This window comes from Arachis hypogaea, chromosome 20, assembly GCF_003086295.3.
Source record: "Arachis hypogaea cultivar Tifrunner chromosome 20, arahy.Tifrunner.gnm2.J5K5, whole genome shotgun sequence".
Taxonomy (NCBI): domain Eukaryota; kingdom Viridiplantae; phylum Streptophyta; class Magnoliopsida; order Fabales; family Fabaceae; genus Arachis; species Arachis hypogaea.
Window position 1 is genome coordinate 118241781 of NC_092055.1, and position 21420 is coordinate 118263200.

Sequence of the window (21420 nt, forward strand, 5' to 3'; positions counted from 1 at the left end):
TTGTTTTTGTTATTCTTTTAACGCTAAAGGAGTGATTGGGCATTGCAGCTTTCGCAGTCCAGAGGCAGAGAGGGTCTCTATCAGGCCCTGAAAACAAGACTGTTCTTTAAAAAAAAAAAAAAAAAAAAGAGAAAATAGAGAAGACCCCAATTCTCCAAACGCATTGAATCCAAATCGAGAAGCAGAGCTGAGGGGCGGTTAACGGCACGGTGGCCGAAACTGTTGACAAGAGCCAACTACCCAACTCAGTGTCTACGCTACCACGTAGCACCACACGTGTCGCTTTCCTCTTGCTCCCAATAAGAGAGCCACCGTACTCACTCCGAATTCTGAAATGGCTCATACTCACTCGGCTCCCCCTCCCTCATCACTTGTCATGGCTCACTGGGTTCTCGTACGCATTTTTTCAAACACTTGGTGTTCCCAGGCTCTTGCTTTTCTTTCCTCAATTCTCTTTCACTGATACCACTCCTCAGCTCCCTCTATATCGATGAAGAGGAATGCCTTTGCCGCTGCCGCCTCCGCTCTCTACCGCCGCCGCCCATCCCTGCCTATCTCTCCAAGTACTCTTTCCATGCTTATGCGATTTCCATTCCATTTCGCTTTACTTCCTAAAATTTAGTGTTAGTATTAGAATTTGGATTTATGATTATATACCTGATTTACGGTGTTACTCTTCTTGTTGTTATGGTGTCTAGTGTCTTTGTTAGAGCGCGAATTATTTTCCTTTCTTTCTTTCAGATTTACGGCATGAGAGTGCCACTGGAAGTGTCTTACGCAAATGCATGCCGCTGGAATATCTAGAACTTGTTGAGGTTGGTGAGAGGCTGCATTGCTGGTCGCCGTCTTGCTTGTTGCACCGGAATTCGTGAGTTTCATTTGCCTCCCTTGAATTTGATTTCATGAATCAGGAAGCCATTTTTGTTTCATATTATATCTTTGCGTGTGCCTGGTTTCTTTTGGTTCATTGAGATGCTGTTGTTGCAGATATTCAACTGGCTTCACCAGTGTGCACGGTGAAACGCCATCTGCTGAATATGCGAGGAGGAGGAGGGAAACACTGGAAAATCAATTTGGGCGTGCCCTTGGAACTTACAGCTCCAAGAGCTTCAATGCTATCTACCGCTTTGGCCCCTTTTTGGCTCTGTACAGGGCAGCAATTATTTCATTTCATGTGTTAAGGCTAGCAATATGGCAGTTCTTCCTTCAAGATGTTGAAAAACGTGCAGTTAAGGTAAGGATTGTTTCTTGCCGATGCTTTTCATACACTTCCTAATGAAAAACATTATCCTTGGAGGATGGTTAGGATGGTGATTTAGGAGGACATATCATCATCGAGTTTGGTAACGCCTTTGCCTTAAAATACTGATGAATGAGGTTTTCGATTTTTATTTCCCAGCATGTATTTGATCAAGGATTATCACTGGACATAATTTGATGAAAATATTTAAGATTCTGGATATGAAAAAGGCCTTGAGGTTATAGAGCATTGAGACCAGTTAAACTATCAAACAAGTAATTGCAAGACAGCTTCTTGTATTAGAACCCTTGCAGGGGAAAGAGTACGAGTGAGAAGGACTGGAGCCTTAAGAGTTTGTCATTCAACTAAATGTTGATGTGCACATTTTTACGATTTCATTTATTGTGTCCATCCTCCTTCAATTGCAGAAAAGAATGTGTGTGAACTTGTTTTGTACCATGTCCTTTATTTGGTCACTCAAGGTTGATACTTTCTGAGTTTGACATTGCTTGTATTTTTATGTACTGTTGGACCTTTTATTCCTTTGATATCTATTGGATGTTTTTTTATGCAAATTAGACCATTTTGCAATTTTTTCCTTTGAAAATTGCGGTCTTGTATCACATTTATCACTGATAAATTGGTTGGCTATGTAAAAGAACCCCTTGATTTTATGTCTAAATGTGCTTTCAAGTATGGCTGTATATTTTATTTCTTCTTTACAAGGATTAACTGACACTTCATATTTCTTCGAGACTAGAGTGTGGGTCCATACTATTTTATTATCATACTTACTAGGGTAAGAGAACTGACTGGAATGAGCAGTGATTTCAAAACTATTTTTTGCAGTTTCGTGAAACACTCATACGCTTGGGTCCTTTCTACATTAAGGCAAGTTTCTTTCACAGGTTACCTCCTAATATTTTCTGCTTTCATCTCCATCACTCACTCTTCTTCCTTTCTATTACTTGTTTTCTACTTTAACGTTTCAAGCATAGATTGCTATTAAATATACTTTCTATCTTGTACAAAATTTTCCTGGTCTACGGTAATAGTGTTTGGTTTCTCATGTTAAATAAATCTGCAACTGTTTCAATGATATCTGATACAATTCTTAGCTGATAGTAGTTATTTTCTCCACATTATTTGTTTGCTTAGAGAATCATTCACCTCCAATCACTTTTACCATTACCATGGAATTGCAATATTCATGCTTGCAATTCTTTTTGCTTTTATAGGATCTTTTGAAGTTCCATATTTTGAAGCTCTGTACTTTATATACGAAGCTTTTATTTTGTGGTCCATTTTCCCCTCATCATAATGACATTATACGTAATAGAGAAAATGTAAACAAATAATTGTTTATGAAAGTTCTTCTGTTTGACTAATCTACTCATTATTCATTATTACAGCTTGGGCAGGCATTGAGCACTAGACCTGATGTATTACCAAAAGTATACTGCCAAGAACTAGCTAAGTTACAGGTACAGAGGTCTCTTCCGTAGTTCCAGTCACATTGTACTTTTCAGAGCATGTAATCAAATGTTGTAGATGCATGCATCAATTGATTATTACCTGTCCATATCTGCTATCAACTTGCGATATAATTTGTTATTCATGCCAGGATCAAATACCCCCATTTCCAACATATGTTGCAATCAGATCTATTGAAACCCAGCTTGGTCTTCCTATTTCTGATATTTTTAGTGACATTAGCCCTGCACCTATTGCAGCAGCATCCTTGGGGCAAGTTTACAAAGGTTAGTTGCCAGGGAAGATAACTAAAACTTTATCAATAAGATATTTCTTCTTGTTCATAAATTTGGGTTGAGGAGGATTGAAATGTTTACTTTGTTGCTTCAAGTGTTGCAGCTCACCTGCATTCTGGAGAGTTGGTAGCCGTTAAAGTTCAGAGGCCTGGTATGTCACTTTCATTGACCCTTGACGCCTTGTTATTCCATATGATTGGAGGGCAATTTAAACGATTTGCCAAGGCCCGCAAAGATCTTTTAGTGGCTGTAAATGAAGTGGTGAGTTTCTTTTTATAAAGATTGTGAATTTCTGTTGGTTACATTGTATCATATTTTCCATCCTATGGGTGGGTATATTTAAGCATTTTTGTGAAGTGCAATATTTTCTTTAGAAATATTACATACATTGTTGTGGACTGTTTAGATAAAAATTTGTGTGCTATAGTCAGAAAGTAAATGACCTCCCTCTCTAAATTAATATTTTTAGAGGCAGGCAGGAGTATAATATTGATTCTTAAGAGAAAATAGAAAATAAAAATCTCAATTCTGATTAGGAGATACTCTCATACAGCGTGAGAGAGTACAGAGATACAGAGAAGAGTAAGAATCACGTGTTTGTGGGTCCCTCTTTCTTTTTTTTTTCTTTTTTTTTTAATGGATCCTACAATAGGATCACTGTATCCTATGTATGGTATAAATATGTGAGTATAGCCCTACTGATTAAAGGACTTCTTTTTTGAATTTTATCCAAGACATGGCTTCAGAGTGAATATTTTTCTTGTCATTATGTCTCAAAGATAATTGCCATTGAGACTGCCTGTGTCAAATTTCAGTTTGCTTTCAAATTGATTTATCTATTGGTTATTATTTTAATTTAACAGGTCAGGCACATGTTTGATGAAATTGATTATGTCCTAGAGGGGAAAAATGCTGAGCGCTTTGCTTCTCTATATTGTTGGTCTTCAAGTAAGTTCAATGCTTCTTTGATGAATGGTTCTTTCATACACAATTTAGCTTGGTGACCCACTTACATAGGGAGGTAATAACATGGCTGCAAAATTACAGGTGGTACCAATGTCGAACACAAACGAAGGAAGTCCATCAAAGCTCCAAAAATATATTGGGACTATACATGTACCACTGTACTGACTATGGAGTGGATAGATGGAATTAAGCTTACAGATGAAAAGGGGTTGAAGGAAGCTTCTTTGAACAGAAGGGAACTCATTGATCAGGTATTAAAGCAAAAAGCATTATTTGCCACATGCTTTGACTGTTTCAGTTTGTTTTATGACTCTTATTCCACTGCTTGTGTGCGCTCATGTGCATATCTTAAATTGATATGGTTACATGTATTTATGAATTGTTTTAAATAAACAGGTACATTAACTTTTGGCTCCATATTACTTAAGACGCTAGGCATTGCCAATTGATGTTCCTTGCCTCCTTCCTATGTCATTGTAGGGATTATACTGCTCTTTGAGGCAACTACTTGAGGTTGGTTATTTCCATGCTGATCCTCATCCAGGAAATCTTGTAGCAGTTGGTGATGGATCACTTGCATACTTTGACTTTGGAATGATGGGGGATATTCCTAGGCATTACCGGATAGGTCTTATTCAAATTGTGAGAATTATTTAAATATTTATTTGCTGACAGAAATATGTTTAATAGATGCAAGTATGCAACTGATTGAGTATTATTCCTATATAGTTTCTGCTACCTTTTATGGTAACTTCCTTTATGAGGTGAAATGTCTCCTGTGCATGCACTGTGCATAGATGATGTATTCCAATTTTTCTCTCTGATATAGCACCTTGCAGATTCATCATTTTTCTCAGTTTCCTGTACTAATGCCAAGTCTTAATTCCTTTCAGATTGTGCACTTTGTTAATCGTGACTCTCTGGGTTTGGCAAATGACTTTCTTTCTTTAGGATTTCTTCCTGAAGGGGTTGACATACATGGGGTTTCTGATGCACTGCAAGCATCATTTGCCCGTCGGACCAGTCGGACAGGTGAATCTCAAGATTTTCAGGTTTGTCATTTTCCTTAATCCTTTCTTGGATCAATTGTTTGCTGGATTATGGCTTTAGCTTTTTGCTGATATTATTTTGCGTTAATCATTGGCCTCAATATCTTTGGACATCTTCATGCATATCCATCACAGTGTATCATTTCATAGCACTTACTATTTCTAAGTCCCATCTTGCTTTGGATTTCAGGGAATTATGAACCAACTATATGATGTAATGTATGAATTTAATTTCTCCCTCCCGCCAGACTATGCTCTTGTCATAAGAGCATTAGGATCACTAGAAGGCACGGCTAAAGTTCTAGATCCTGATTTTAAAGTCATTGAGAGTGCATATCCTTTTGTCATTGGGAGACTTATAGCTGACCCAAGTCCTGATATGAGAAAAATTTTGAGGCAGCTGCTTATTCGTAATAATGGATCCATAAGGTGGAGCCGGCTAGAGCGCCTGGTATATTCTCTCTCTACTCTTCCACTTTGCTTCTTAAAGTAATTGTTATTATCTTGATGGTCTCATTCAATAATTTTGTATCATGTAATTAATTTCTGGATAAGGCTTATTTCGGCACTGAAGTTTGAACACTGCTCGGTTTTAAATTGTGGACTATATTAATATGGATTATTGTTTCAGATAGCAGCAATATCTGAACAGGCTTCTGATTTAAATGGAGATCCAAGTTCTGAGAAGCATTTTAGTCCCGTTTGGAAATTATTTGATATGCATGCTGTGGTTGATTCCACTGAAGATCTTTTATTATTCATATTATCAGACAAGGGTCTGAGAGTGCGTCTTTTCCTTCTTCGGGATATAGTTGAAGCAGCTGATGCATTTCTGCAAGATGAAGTGATTGATTGTGTGTTAAATGAGAACCCTCAAGAACAGAATATCTTCTTATTCGAGGTATTCTCTAACGTTCATCAGCCCGTTTATTTGTGGCAAAATCATTCTTTTAATATCCTTGTCCTGGTCTTCTCGATTGAAACTTCCATTTCACCACTGGATCATGTTGGCTGTCCAACACTGGTACATGTTGAAGTTTTTCGTTCTTTTTGTTTTTATCATTTCAGAAAACTCTCAAACATCATGAGAGTCAGAGTTGAACTACAAGGTTCACCATGATACAAACAAAACAAAACATAAATTTAAGCAAATTACAAACCAAACAAACATAAAATAAAGAAATACATCAAGATACGAAACAAGCCATCAACCCCTCCTTATTGTTGTGTATATTTGCAGGAGCGGGCTATGCTAGGAAGGATCGGAAAGGGATTTCAATACTTTCGTGAGGTGGTGAAGCTGGCACCTGAGGAGTGGACAGCGATGCTAATGAGGATGGCACTGAAACCTGAGGTCCATAAATTTGTTATAGACATTATTTCAGCGTTGGCTACACATTCCAGCCAGAAATTGCAAGTAGCTTCTTGGCTATATTTATCAAGGCTTGTTCACAGATGGTCAAATTCAGGTAGATATACTACACACCCTTGACTTTCCTGCGCTAGAAATTCCACGTGTCTTCTAGGCATTCTTTTTCTTTGGTATGAAGATGATTTCTTTCTGACTATAGCACATACCTCCCAAATTTTACGGTTTTCTCTTCTACTTTTTGTCAGCCCATAAAAGAGGATAATTTGATATTTATTTGATATATTTTACAATTTTTTAATCAATGTACATACATTTTTTAGTTTATTAGTGGAAAAAATACATGTGAAATAGATTGCATGCAACTTTCTGAGTTTTTCCCCCCTTCTTGTGGAGAGTACTTTTTATTAAGATGACGGATGACCCATATTTTTTATTTATTTTGTATCTAATTCAACATCAGTTAATTTTTATATTTACTTATTCACCAAAAATGTTAGTTATTTAGTATTTTCTACTTATTAATTATTAAATGAGTTGGTGCAATAGGATGGAAAATGTGGACTTTATGAGCTGATGTTGTAGGCTTGTATAGCGCAAACCCCAATTGATACGGTATCCGTTCAACTCTCAGATTCCAGCGTATGGTGGCTGCGTGATTCTGTGGATAATCTAAACCAAATTCGTTGACCTTTTTAGTCTTCTTACTACAAAAGTATATTAAGACTGTCGTACTCTGGAACTAATTGTCCACACCCCGGAAGATACTCGATTAATCGATTTGATAAACACTAATGTAAACAGGGAGAAGAACTTGGTCAACCTGAACATCGAAAAAAAGAAGGAGGGTAAATTTATGAATTTTTTAACATAAAAGTAATTTGATATTTTAATACTTCATTTAAAATTATTTTTTATTATTAATTAAATGTGGTATTATATTTTTTATTTATCCATTATGTTAAAATATTCTTTTAAGTAAAAAAATATCTTAGAAGGTAAAAAATGTGTTTTTTTCTAGAATTTTTATTTTTATTAAAACAAATTTATCAAACTCACTAAAAAAAATTGAAATTGATTTTTTTTTTATTTACAAGTTAATGGTATCTGAATACATAAGTAAATAGAAGGTAAAATATGTGCTGCTTTCGGGGTGTTTTGGAAATAAAAAATATTATAGTACATTAAAAATTAATCATTAATTAGTTATTATATATGTATTATTATATATACTTTTAATATATTATACAAAATTGATTTATATATTATAAAGTTTTGTGCTGAAGTTGATATGGGAAAAGGGAGTATACAGTTTTTCCTTTTTATTCTTTCTTGACCTGAAATATGAATTTATTGAGCATTTAATATATTTGATTATTAATTTTAATATGATATAGGAAAAAGTATAGGTAACCAAGTGTGTAATCAGTCATCCAATGGCATAATCTCCCTATACTCATCTAAGAGGTTGTGGGTTCGAGGCTTCATATCTTTGGTAAAAAAAAATGTGTAATCAGCCAAGAATTAAATAATTTAATTAATTATAATTATTAATAATTAATTTTAAATTTTTTAAATTCAAAATTTAAATAATTAGAAACTGATTAAGTAAACCTAATTAAAAATTATAAAAACTTTCTCTTTCTATATTTGTAATACAAAAAATTTAAAAAATACATTAAAAAATATTTATTTAGTATAAAAAAAAAACATCATAATGCTTAGCAAAAGAAACATCTATATATATCAACTTACCTTTGTTAAGACGGGTTTCGATATCCAGTTTATTAGAGAATTGGCAAAAGTTGGTAGGACCCTAGTTGGTTCTCTAGCATAACTCTATGATATATAATAATAAGAAGTGTTACACATACAACTTATTTTAGTTTACAAGTTATACAAGTTGGACTAAACCCAACAAAAAGGACGCTCACCCATATCAGCGTGTCAACACGTGTGCTACTCAACGGCACGCTTGGCATTCCTCCTCCTCCTCTTCTTCTTTTCCTTTTTCTTTGTGTTTTTCCTCCTTTTTCTTCACGTGTTTCATCTTCATCGTCGTTTTTTTTATTACTGTTGTTGCTGCATTTTTTTTCCCTCTTTCTCTTTCTATTGATTTTGCAACATTATGTATATTTTTTTTGTTTGATTTTTTTCTCCCAAAAAAAATTGTGAGAATATGAAATAAGAAGATGAAGAAGAAGAAGGAGCAGAAGATGAGAAGGAAGAAGAGGAAGAGTTTTGAATTATGCAGTACTTATCGGCACAGATACACCGAAAATTCTTAAACAATACATCCAAATATCTTCGTGTTACACCAAAATTTGCTACAAATACAGAAAAGTGTTTTCTCTAATGCTGTATTTTGTATTCTTTTTTTTTCCTTATTTTTTTTTTTTTTTAGTTGAACAAATGTAAGTTCATCCTCTTCCAAGTAATTTTTTACCATTATGTGTTTCTTCTTCTTATTCTTCGTTTGATTTTTTTTGCTTTTATTCTTGTTAAAAGAGTAAAACAAGAAGAAACTTGAGAAAAAAAAAAAGAAAAAAAAAAGATGAATAAGAAAAAAAAAAAGATGATGATGAAAAAGAAGAAGCAGCAGCAGAAAATGAAGAGGAGGGAGAAGAACAGTTTTGAATTATACCGAATTTATCAGTACGCATACACCAAAAATTCTTAAACAATACACCCAAATATCTTCGTGTTACACCCAGAAAAATATTTTCTTTAATGTAGAACTTTTACATTACATTCAATTCAAACCATCAACGACGAACAACAATTTTCACAAACAAAAACAACAATATTCACATACAGAATCATAAACTACTAACGAAAAGTCGAAAATATTAACTAGAATCGAACCACACCTTAGCCATTTGATTAGATTCAAAATAATCAATTTCGTTTTGATTCAATTGACAATCTGAACTTGAATTATTCATTATCTTCAACAACGAGATAACTAATGATGGAGGAGAAGGAGGAAAAGGAAGGAGGAGAATAAATTCCAATGAAAAAATAATGAGAAAGAAAAGGAGGAGGAGGAGGAGGAGGTAGTGTTGGTGAGAGAATAAAACAAGAAGAATTTTGAGAAGGTAAAACAAACAGAAAAAGAGGAATAAGAAAAAAAGAAGAAGAAGATGGTGATAATGATGGAAAAAAAAATACACGCAAATATTTTCGTGCTACACTCAAATATCTTTGTGTTATACTCACATTTACTGCAAATACAGAAAAATATAATGTTGCATTTTTTCTTCTTTTTTTTCTTATTTCTTTCTTTCTTTTAGTTGAGCAAATGTAAGTCCATTCTCTTCCAAGTAATTTTGTACTATTATGTGTTTCTTTTTCTTCTTTGTTTGATTTTTTTGTTTTTATTCTTGTTAAAAGAGTAAAACAAGAAGAAACTTGAGAAGATAAAATAAGAAAAAAAATGATGATGATGATGATGAAAAAGGGAAAAAGAAACAGCAGAAGATGAAGAGGAGGGATAAGAAGAGGTTTGAATTATGCAGAATTTATCAGCACATATACATAAAAAAATTTTAAATAATACACCCAAATATCTTCGTGTTATACCCAAATTTACTGTAAATACAGAAAAATATTTTCTTCAATGCAGAATTTTTACATTACATTCAATTCAAACCATCAACGATGAAACATTATTCATCTATAAAATTATAAACTACTAACGAAAAAATTAAAGAGAAAAATAACGGCACGAAGAGAACATACGTGTATTGATTAAAAAATCTATTAAACTAAGAGGTGCATGAAATCGAGGTACTAGAAGAGGCACATCTGAGTGATCTGACATAAAATAAAATATATAGACTTATATTACTTATATAGGTAAAACGCTTGTACATCGAGAATTATTCATATGATAATAGTTGAATTAATAATATTTATAGGATATAAAAAGTGAATTTGTTGAGCATTTAATAGACTTGACTATTAAAATAATAAGATATAATTTAACAGTTAAATTAATAAATTTATAGAGTATAAAAAGTCAATTTTACGGTGTAAGGCAATATTTGATTTCTCATTATATTTTCATGTTTATTTTAAGAGTTTATCATTGGGTAATGAATAACTGAATGCATAAGATGAAATTCGAACTCTCAATATTTATTTAAATAAACTATTAAATTAACTATTAAATCAACTCAACTTAATTCGTGTAAAGCAATATTAGTGTAAGTAAAATTGAGAAATCGATTCTCTTAAATTTCTTTCACTTAAAAATATAAAATGTGATTTTTATTATTAATTTCATAATTAAAATTAAGGAAAAATATGAAAACAAAAATATTAAAAAATAAAAAATTATATTTTACTCCTTTAATTAGAAAGGAAATTGAAAGAATTTATTTTCGTAAGATGGGCATTGCGATAAAGATGAGGGTAAGAGGTATTGTGCATGCAAAGCACATAGATGACACGTGTCATCAGTGGCGTATGATTAGGAAACTTATTTATCGGAAATAGTGGTATTTTGTCATTGACTCGGTCCCCACCGAAAGCCTTCGCCCTTCTTCCGCTGACGCGTATGCAACGCAACGCCCCCAACTATTTTTATCATATTATTTCTCATCACTATCTTTTCATTATTCACCTAAACGCCCTTTCACCTCCAAATCAATCCATCACCAAAACCATATTATTATTATTTTAATTAATCAATCCTTAATTAACATATATAGTCAATTCATTTTCTATTTCCAACAGACTTTTCATTCTTGGTTTGATACCCGTTAACCCCAAGATTTTTATTTTCTAATCTTTGGAAAAAAATGTGCAACCAACTTTGAAGAAGATCAATAATAAGGTTGATTTATATGATTATGATATACTATGTTTGAATGTCTCAATTGTTGAACAACAAGACAATGGGTTTGTTTGAGCTAAAATCAAACAGAAAACCACTTTCTCTCTCTTTGTCATGACATTTCTCTTCCTTCTCTTCTCTTCCCTTCCTAAGGTATTCATTCATTCTCTTTCTTCAGCAATTTCTTCCGAATTCTAATCTTTTCCAACCTTGGATCACATTATCTTTGTGCTTTGCAACCATCAACAAGATCTATGTACAAAGCTTTTAGCTTTTTATGTTGTTGCAAAATTTTGTCAACTCTCTTTAAAATTTAAAGTAATTGAATGAAGTGTGTGTTCCCTTTGTGCTGGTTCTCAAAATGACCTCACTAATGTTTTTATGAATTATGATCACTTGGAACAATTTGCAGGAAAGAATACTCAATAGGGTTATTATTTCTTCATATTCTCCTACTCCTCCTATTTGGGTTCCCTGAATATTCAAGTTGCAATATGGGGTATCTCAATTCAGGTGTGTCCTCTTCAAGCCAAGTTCATGCTGCAGATGATGCACCTGCCAGTGGAGGTGGTCTCAGGTTAACTTCTTTCTCATTTGCATATCTATCTTTCTACAGATTTATCATATGGTCAAATATATCTCTCTTTTTTGTTTTTTTTTTTTTAATACTCATGAAGCATGTTTATTGGGATTATAATGTGTTCATTTGCCACAAAATATCCATCTTATATGTTCTTCCCCAAAATATTGATTTGTATTCTTTGTTATTGATCTTTATTGGCTAAATTATAAAGATTGCCTTTCTGTTAACTTGAATATTTTGTCATGTCTGTTCTCAGCTGGGCCTGAGGATGTGTATTCTTGCTTAACAAATTAATCAGATTTTGTGTTTAATACTATTCTTATTATTATTAATATTATATATGATCCATGTGTATTCATTCATTAGTAAAGCTTCAATTTCATTGACATGAAAGGAAATGTTAGAGTTTGTAATTGCCTTTAAAAAGATGGTGAATAACAAGGATGCATGAGATGATTGTGATTTGTGACATGATTTGGTATGGTTGGTGTCTACAGTCATAATGGCAAATTCAGTTATGGATATGCTAGCTGCGCCGGAAAGAGGTCTTCAATGGAAGACTTTTATGAAACAAGAGTTGATGGTGTGGATGGTGAAATCGTTGGCCTTTTCGGAGTTTTTGATGGTATATTTTTCATCCTTCTTCTGGTTGTACCTCAGAACCTAACATTGGCTTTATATAATCAATGATTGGTTCTATACTTTATAAACTCAAACACATGAAAGTAAGTAGCAGCAAGTTTATTGTTTATAACTCTTTTCTTCAGGTCATGGTGGTGTTCGTGCTGCTGAGTATGTCAAGAAAAACCTGTTTAGTAATTTGATCAGTCATCCAAAATTCATATCCGACACTAAATCTGCGATAGGTATCCTATCCATCATGATGTCTGATGTTCTGTGTTTGCTAAAATCCTGAGATTAACCATGATTTCTTCGCCCCAAACTTCTCTTTTTCGCAGCTGATGCGTACAACCATACCGACTCAGAATTTCTGAAATCCGAAAATACTCATAACAGAGATGCTGGTTCAACTGCTTCTACTGCAATTCTAGTTGGTGACCGTTTGCTTGTTGCAAATGTTGGGGACTCCAGAGCTGTTATATGCAGGGGTGGTAATGGTAAGGCTTCTATATTGTATTTCTTACATGCACTGGATTACTTAATAATCAAACTTATAAAATTGATGCGTGATACTTAATAATTCCATTATAATTGTGGTTTCCACTAGCCATTGCTGTTTCTCGAGATCACAAGCCAGACCAAACTGATGAGAGACAAAGGATTGAAGATGCAGGGGGCTTTGTTATGTGGGCTGGTATTATAGTTACTTTTCTTAATTTACTTTAAAATATTTCATATCATTTCTCACTAATGTTACTTAATGTCATATTTACAGGAACTTGGAGAGTTGGTGGTGTTCTCGCCGTTTCTCGTGCATTTGGAGATAGGCTCCTGAAGCAGTATGTTGTTGCTGATCCAGAAATCAAGGTTTGGGTCCGATGTACTCAGTGATCCATTATTGGATAGTTCATTTGGCCAATCTATCTTTAATTTCCTTTATAGTTCTGTTAGTCTCATTCGCGTTTCAATTTCTTTTAAAAGTGAGTTGAAGATAGATATTACTAGCATGTGTAGCATCTATATACTTTTCACCATTACTGAGTGTGTGAATTTATTTGTCGAAAGCAACGTGTCAGACTTCCATGACTATAAGTATGCATAAAGTTTTTATTGTTTGCACATTGTGTGTGGGGTGACACAACTTTGTTTTCTTTAGTGTTTAAGATTTAGGGTTTTCTCTGAGATTAGTATGCTACTAACAAATAATCAATCATGGGTACGTTGGTAATGTATCTAAGGGAAAAGAGATATTGTGAATTCTGAATAATAATCTTTATTTTGGTTGAAATGGACTTAATGATCTTGCAGGAAGAAAAGGTCGACAGCTCGCTCGAGTTTCTTATATTGGCAAGTGATGGCCTATGGGATGTTGTCTCAAATGAGGTTTGCAATGATCACTATCTCTTTCGCTTCTCTTTGATAAGAATAGCTCATTTCTCTCATAGCAAGTTAACAACTAACGAAATGCTTTTTCTGTTCATGTTAATGTCACTGAAACTTTAATACATAACTACACCAATGTGAAACATCCCGCATTAATGCAGGATCTAGGAAAGAGCCATATGCAAAGGGTGTAATAATAATTACATCAGTGATCGATTCTAATGCTTAAACACGTAACCTTGAGGTGACACGGAGAAAAACTCAATCGTTGCTCCAAGGCTCCCCTTCGTGTAACTAGACCAGTGTATTTAGATAAAACTGGAATACCAAGTTTTCATAGTGACAAATATAAAGAAACAAGGAACATTGGTTGCAAAAATAAGTGAACTCAAATGCATCAAAAGTCTTATTACATTCTTGTTTTGTTTGTTCAGGAAGCTGTGGCTATGGTGAAACCAATAGAGGATGCAGAGGAGGCAGCAAAGAAATTGTTGAAAGAAGCAATTCAGAGAGGAAGTGCTGACAATATCACTTGTGTTGTTGTTCGTTTCTTGATGGACCAAGGTGGTGCTTCTGCCTCTTCTAATGATACCACCACCTCTGCCAATTCTGTTACCCCGTCTCTGTAAGCTCCCTCTCTATCATGCATATATGAAATATATGTCACCCTGTATCAGTGTACCATGCAAGAATAGGAAACAGCTTCAAATTCCTTATGCTTCTCTCTGTCTCAGTCTCTCTTACTATATGTAGCTAGTTAAAAGAAAAGAGTGACCATGGAATGTAGTGCTAATTGCAATTTATGCATGTAATGTAACCATGGTTCTTTTAGTCCATTTATTTTCTTAGTGTTAGCGATGGCTTGTTACAAAAATGTAATATTATATTATATGGGAAAAACAGATCTTTTCATTTTTTTTTTTTTTTTGTTACCTCTCCTTCTGACTACTTAATTAACTGTACAAGTGTTTTTTTTTTTTTGAAAAATTAAGAGTTGCATGCTGTGGTTGGTGGCTGTATATAACTCTGAACGATTTTGTAATATCTGACGATATTTTTATGTGAAGAATAGAAGTGAGAAATATGGTAAAAATGCAGCCAAAAAAAATATAATTTTGATTTTTGTAATATTTTTAAATATTAAAATTATAGTGTCACTGTAATTAGTAAGAAAAAGTATAGGGTATTAATAGATTATTTACTAACTTATTATCAATAATAATTAATTATTATATTTTAAACACATGTACAAAGAGATATATGTAGAAAATACATTTATAAAAATATTTTTATTAGACACGGTAATAAAAAAGATGTTTTTATTAGACACATTCATAAAAACACTTTCATTAAATACAATTATAAATAAGAGTTGGCAAAAATATTGTTGGTAATGTAGCGGGATTGAATTAGTAATTACCACGATGATAGTAGTCATCCAACTAAGCCTTTCAAAATGGAGTGTGTTTGTTTTGGGTCTATGTTAGTTCTTATTAATGGAGCCCTAACTAAGCCTTTCAAAATGGAAAGGGGTTTGCGATAAGGAGATCCTTTGTTCCTTTCTATTTGTACTCGTTGTTGATGTTCTTTATAGGATGATTGGGGAGGCGGTGAGGAATGGGTGCATATCTCCGCTTTTAGTTGGACGAGATCACATTGAATTATTGAACTTACAGTTTGCGGACGACATTATACTATTCTACCCTCTGGAGGAAGAGACCGTACGGAATTACAAGCGTCTTTTATGCTGTTTCGAGCTGATGTCTAGGTTGAGCATTAATTTTGAGAAGTTCAATTTCATTCCGGTTAATTGTAAACAACATTGGGCGCGGAAGATGTGTCGTTTGCGGGGTTAAGGAGGTCTCCCTCCCTGTTCGATATCTTGGCATATCCTTAGAAGCGAATCCGAGGTTAGTGAAGACATGGAAACCAGTGATTGATAAGGTGGAAGAAAAGCCGAGTCTATGGAAAGTCAAGACCCTTAATAAAGCGGGTAAGCTAGTTCTGAGTAAACTACCATTTGTACCTACGAAAGTTGAAAACGCTGACATATCTACCCATAGAAAAAAGAAATTACCATTTGTACCCATAAAACATGAGTTTCGCACAACAAAAATACCCAAACACTAAAAAATTATCTGAAAATTCCAAAATACCCTTATCATTACCACTGCTACCATCATCCCCCATCTCTCTCTTCGCATCACATGAACACTCTCCGATTTAACCTCCATTTCTCTGCCACAAACCACCTCATTGCCACTTCTTCATCACCATAATCTTTACCTTTGGAGGAATCAAAATCAACCCAGAGAGGAATTTGAAATGGATGACGATGGGTGAGAGTCAAAATTGGATCTTGGTTTCAGCTGAATCTGAAGCTGTTTGAGGGAACAAAACATTGAAAAGGGTGTCATGGAGAAAGCTAATAGAAATAGGGCAAAAAAGAACACAGATCCAAGGTGAGAAGAGAGTGAGGAGAGAGGATCAAATCTGAACAATCAAACACAGAAATCTCATGTATTTGGATTCACTTTTTATGGGAGAAAAGAAAAATGGTGAAAGAGACAGAAAGAGAGAGAAAGAGCTCACCGCGATTTTGGTTCGCAAAGGGGACCGCGGTGGCGGCGGCTAGCGCGGTGGCCCGTCAGGGGCACTGGTTCGGTGATGAGGAGAAGGTAGCCTCGGTAGGTGAGGGTGATCGGCGGTGAAAAAAGAAGAAGGGGGCACTGCGGCTCTAGAGTTGCTAGCGGCGGCGAAGCAGGGGCGGGGTGGGTGCGAAGGTCCTCTAGTCGGCAAGACCAAGACAGGGAAGGAGAGAAGGAGGGGTGGTCACTGACAAGGGTCTCTGACGCGGTAGGCTTTGGTTTGAGGCCGATGGTGATGGTGGTGAGGAGAAGTTGGCGCGGTGCTCCTGGGCTGGCGGAGGTCCGCGACGTTGCTAGCGGAGAAGGGTGAACGATGATGAGGAGGGTGAGACGGTGGTTTGTGGTTGATGCTGGGATTGGGTGGCTGTGAACATTGAGAGAGAGAGGAGGGAGGATGACGAGGGTGAGACGGTGGTTTGTGGTTGATGGTGGGATTGGGTGGCTGTGAACATTGAGAGAGAGAGGAGGGAGGAAGGAGATGATAGTGTGGAGAGAAGGGTAATTTAGAGATTTTAGATAATTTTTTAGGGTTTGGATAATTTTGCCTGTAAAAACAATTTTTTATGGGTACAAATGGTAATTTCTTTTTTCTATGGGTAGATATGTCAGCGTTTTCAACTTTCGTGGGTACAAATGGTAGTTTACTCGCTAGTTCTCATTAAATCTGTTCTGAACAGCCTGCCTATATACTATCTAAGCTTGTACAAGTTGTCAAAGGCAGTAGCGGAGAAGTTGATCGCCTTACAACGACGGTTCTTGTGGAGTACAAAGGACGGGAGAACCGGTTTGCCACTAGTAAGATGGGAGGTGGTGATGGCTCCTAAAAAGGCGGGTGGATTGGAAGTGGGAGATACAGTGCTTCGGAATACAGCCCTTCTGTTTAAATAGTGGTGGCGGTTTTCGAAAGAGGACTGCCCCTTATGAAAGAAAGTAGTGTGTTCTTGTCATAGCATGAATCCATCTGAGATGCTGCGGGGTTAGTCTGTGCCTTCAAGAGGGGGTCCTTGGAGGGATATTTGCCAGCTTCAAATAAGGGAACCACAAATAAGGGAAAAGATTATCAGAGGACTCTCAATGGACATAGAGAATGGCAGAACAACCCGCTTTTGGGAAGATGTCTGGCTACCTGGTGGGGTTTTGAAGGATATGTTTCCAAGACTGTTCTCGGTCTCAACCCTGAAAGGATCTGTTATAGGGGATTGCGGATTTTGGGATGGGCTAGAGTGGATATGGAGCTTCCAGTGGAGGAGGCAGCTATTTCAATGGGAACTGAAACTCTTGAACCAACTCCATGAGATCTTACTGTCAGTGAAGCTAACAACTGAGAGAGAGGATAGGATCATTTGGAAATTTAATAGAACTGGTACTTTTTTCACTAACTCCTTTGTAAAGGTGATGCAGCAAGTGGTCATCCTGGAAGAAATAACTAGCTATAGCTTTACTAGTGCTGTTTGGAAGGGTTTCGTCCCGCAAAGGGTCGAACTGTTTACTTGGTTTGTGTTGATTAAGAGGGTGAATACTAAAGAAAGACTATTCAGAATAGGTGTTATTGGTCAGCTTGATAATATGTGTGTGTTATGCTGTAAGTCTGTTGAGTCTGTTTTTCATTTGTTTATTGGATGTGAGCTCACTTGACAGGTGTGGAGCGCATGACTTTTCGCCCTTGAAAGGTCATGGACCATGCCGGGTACACTGAAACAACACTTTGAGAGTTGGACGCATGCTGCACAGAGAAAGAAAGAGAGAAAGAGGTGGTTGGTTGAATTTTTTTGCTATAATTTGGACAATTTGGCTAGAAAGGAATGATCGAATTTTTGATAATCATGGCTTAGGAGTGGTGGAAATCATCAACAAGTCATTTACGCTCTCTGATGAAGGCTTGGTGATGCTCCCTTTGGTTGTTGATGGCAATGACGAAGATGACGAGGAATTGATATCACTCTTGCAGTTAGTAATGTTTGTTTTTCAGATTTACTTGTACTCATGAATCTCTTTGTTCCAATTTGTTGTGTTGAGTATTTTTTAATTCAAAAAAAAAAAATAGTAGCCATTCATAAGTTGATTGAAATACTGCTTGTGGTCTAAACGAAGCCACGTCAACTGAACCCTGGAGAAGGGCAGAACCGGAAGAGCGAACATGAAACTGGGGATCAGAGGTTGCTTACTTGCTTATTATTTTCATAAAAAATTTTAGGAGGATCATTAGAATTTATGTATTTAGTTATTAATAAGTTATGAATGTTTAAAAGTATTCTGATTGTATTTAATTATTAATAAGTTATTGTTTAAAAATAAAGTTAAAATATATTGTTGAATTATTAAATTAAAAAAAATTAGGTTGATGTTTAAAAATAATAAATTCTGATGATTTTTTAGTATTTTTTAATTTTATTCTATTAATTGATTTATCAAAACAAAATGAAAAAAAAGAATGAAATTTGGTCACGCGTTGGTGGCTGCTTAATGTAACTTCTACATAATACACGATACTACTGAACTGTAGCACGAGTTTGCAACTTCAAATTGCAGAATTCATACAAAGAACTACATAGAAAACTAACTAGTGAGACAAGCTTAACAAATCCTGTATAGGCCTCTTGATTTTACAAAAATGAGGTCATCAACTGGTATAAGTGAGTTCTTCAACACTATTTGGGAGACTTGAATTTGTTCCTCGGTATTCTGAACGCCACTCAGAAAATAATAGGGATCTTAAAATGAGTTGTTTGTGGATTGATTTGTTTATTTTAAATAACTGGGCTTTTTCCTGTAAAAGTATATTCATCAAAATAGACTGACTTGCAAAATAAATGGGTCCAGTTGATATGATTGGTTAGTTTACACTTTTCCCCATGATATTTTTTAAATGATTTTAAAAATATTTTAATTCAATCAAAATATTTGAAGTTTTAATTTTTTCTTTGGTGACCGAAATAAATTAAATAAAGAAAAACAAAACAAACAAAACAAGGAACTGCCTAAATAGAGGGACAGTCCCGTTCAAGATTATTCTTAAACTCCTCCCAAGGTGAAATAAGCTCCACATGCAAAAGTTGTAACTTCATCGCCATCTTTGCCATAGTATCTGCCACCGTATTTGCATCTCTCATAATCAAACGAAAGTCAACCCGCCAATTCTAATGCATGATATCTCTTATTTTGAGCACCATTGGATCAATAAACCCAAAATCATCTTGAGTAACATGATTAAATGTTTCCACACAATCCGTTTCACAAATAACATCTCGTTGACCCACATCCCAAGCTAAGAGATATCATCTCCAAATAGCAAACAATTCTTCTTGAAGAATACTATTACTCTCAATCATTCCCAAACACCCCCTTTGCCAGCTCCCATTACAATCTCTAATAACACAAGCAAAACCAACACTATCACCCGAACCAAAATAACTAGCATCACAATTAATTTTAAAAGTACCAATAGATGGGGGATTCCAAAAACCATTTAGAGTAGAGGGAAGGGATATACCTTGTAATTCAAAAATATTTCTAAGCTCCTTTTCTAAAGTTAATGCCAGACAAATCACTTTTTTCGGAGGCCAAGTTTCATGGGGATTAAAGATGTCATTATTCCTTACTCGCCATATCCACCAAAGCTCCATTTGAAGTTTTAATTTAATGATCTATTAAAACGAACAAAATTCTTCCAAAGTTGATATTTTCATCTAAAAATTGATTTTTTTTTTAATTACAAAAGAGTGAACAAGTTCGTCCATTTAGTCCGAAAAATTTTGTTTAACAATAAAACTTAACATCTAAGCCATTTAATCAATCAAGTCCAACTAAGTTATTATAATTTAATTTATTTTCATGCGCCACTACTTTTAACAAATTTTTGACTTATCACACGAATATATATATATATATATATATATATATATATATATATATATATATATATATATATATGTTGCCTTCTCTTTCTTCTCTGTGTTATTCTCTTCGTCATCGTCTTCTTTATTTCCTCTCTTTTTCTCATATTTCTCTTTTATTATCATCATCGTTACTGCCACCACTTGTATTTTCTTCTCCTTTTTCTTTTCTCATTTGAATTTTTTCGATCTCCTTCTTTTTCTTTTTTCTCATCATCATCATCATCATCATGTATTAAAAAAAGAAATTTTTATACTTTTGTAACAAAATTTTGGTGTACAAACTAAAACATTTATGTATTATTGTTAAAAAATTTCAGTATATTTGTATTTTGATAAGTTTTGTATAATTCAAAACTCTTCATCTTCTCCCTCTTCATCTCCTGACTTTTCATCTTCTCCCTCTTCTTCTTCTTCTTCTTTTTTATCATCATCATCATCATCTTTTTTTTTATTCATCTTTTTCTTCTTGTTTTACCTTTTCAATATTCATTTTGTTTTACTCTCTTAACAAGAATAAAAAAAATCAAATAAAGAAGACGAAGAAACACATAATGCTGAAAAATTATTAGGAATAGGATGAACCTACATTCATTCAACTAAAAAAAGAAGAAAAAAAGAAGAAAAAATACAGCATTAAAGAAAATATTTTTGTGCATTTGTAACAAAATTTCGGTGTAAAAACTAAAAAAGTTATGTGTTATTAATAAGAAATTTTGGTGTATTTTTATTCTGATAAATTCTACATAATTTAGAACCCTTCATCTTCCTACTTTCCATCTTCTACTGCTTCTTCTTCTTCTTCTTTTTCATCGTCATCATCCTCTTCTTTTTTTTTCTTATTCATCTTTTCTTTTTTGTTTTACCATCTCAAGTTTCTTCTTATTTTACTCTCTTAAATAGAATAGAAATAAAAAATAAACAAAAAAGAAGAAGAAATACATAATGTTGCAAAATTATTAGGAAGAAGATGAACCTACATTTATTCAACTAAAAAAAAAAAAAGAAATAAGAAAAAAAAAGAAAAAATACAGCATTAAAGAAAATATTTTTGTACAT

At 34.3% G+C, this 21420-nt stretch overlaps 2 protein-coding genes across 3 annotated transcripts; both read left to right on the plus strand.

Annotated features, from left to right (window-relative positions):
* The first annotated feature begins 44 nt into the window (after positions 1-44).
* Positions 45-6766, plus strand: LOC112783508 (uncharacterized). Its single transcript, XM_025826480.3, has 14 exons — positions 45-563; positions 742-868; positions 988-1234; positions 2090-2131; positions 2653-2724; positions 2865-3000; positions 3113-3270; positions 3873-3957; positions 4057-4226; positions 4456-4617; positions 4869-5027; positions 5215-5475; positions 5656-5925; positions 6265-6766. The coding sequence occupies exons 1-14, from the start codon at positions 491-493 to the stop codon at positions 6514-6516; spliced, it is 2214 nt and encodes a 737-aa protein (XP_025682265.1). The 5' UTR covers positions 45-490; the 3' UTR covers positions 6517-6766.
* A 4133-nt stretch (positions 6767-10899) lies between these two features.
* Positions 10900-14740, plus strand: LOC112783377 (probable protein phosphatase 2C 59). 2 transcript variants are annotated; one of them, XM_025826309.3, is made up of 9 exons: positions 10900-11386; positions 11646-11810; positions 12314-12441; positions 12584-12682; positions 12776-12934; positions 13045-13131; positions 13213-13304; positions 13746-13820; positions 14255-14740. In XM_025826309.3, the coding sequence occupies exons 2-9, from the start codon at positions 11728-11730 to the stop codon at positions 14447-14449; spliced, it is 918 nt and encodes a 305-aa protein (XP_025682094.1). In that variant the 5' UTR covers positions 10900-11386; positions 11646-11727; the 3' UTR covers positions 14450-14740. The 2 variants fall into 2 exon arrangements, with proteins under 2 accessions (XP_025682094.1, XP_072085411.1); XM_072229310.1 differs by having other exon boundaries at positions 10909-11233.
* Positions 14741-21420: the final 6680 nt, after the last annotated feature.

What these genes read in the sequence shown, in the direction of transcription:
- LOC112783508 (XM_025826480.3), top strand. Translation starts at nt 491, where the DNA reads ATGAAGAGGAATGCCTTTGCCGCTGCCGCCTCCGCTCTCTACCGCCGC. An exon ending in TGCTTGTTGCACCGGAATTC is followed by an intron (nt 869 to 987) that starts GTGAGTTTCATT and finishes CTGTTGTTGCAG; the next exon opens with ATATTCAACTGGCTTCACCA. An exon ending in AGAATATCTTCTTATTCGAG is followed by an intron (nt 5,926 to 6,264) that starts GTATTCTCTAAC and finishes GTATATTTGCAG; the next exon opens with GAGCGGGCTATGCTAGGAAG.
- LOC112783377 (XM_025826309.3), top strand. Translation starts at nt 11,728, where the DNA reads ATGGGGTATCTCAATTCAGGTGTGTCCTCTTCAAGCCAAGTTCATGCT. An exon ending in TATATGCAGGGGTGGTAATG is followed by an intron (nt 12,935 to 13,044) that starts GTAAGGCTTCTA and finishes GGTTTCCACTAG; the next exon opens with CCATTGCTGTTTCTCGAGAT. An exon ending in TTGCTGATCCAGAAATCAAG is followed by an intron (nt 13,305 to 13,745) that starts GTTTGGGTCCGA and finishes ATGATCTTGCAG; the next exon opens with GAAGAAAAGGTCGACAGCTC.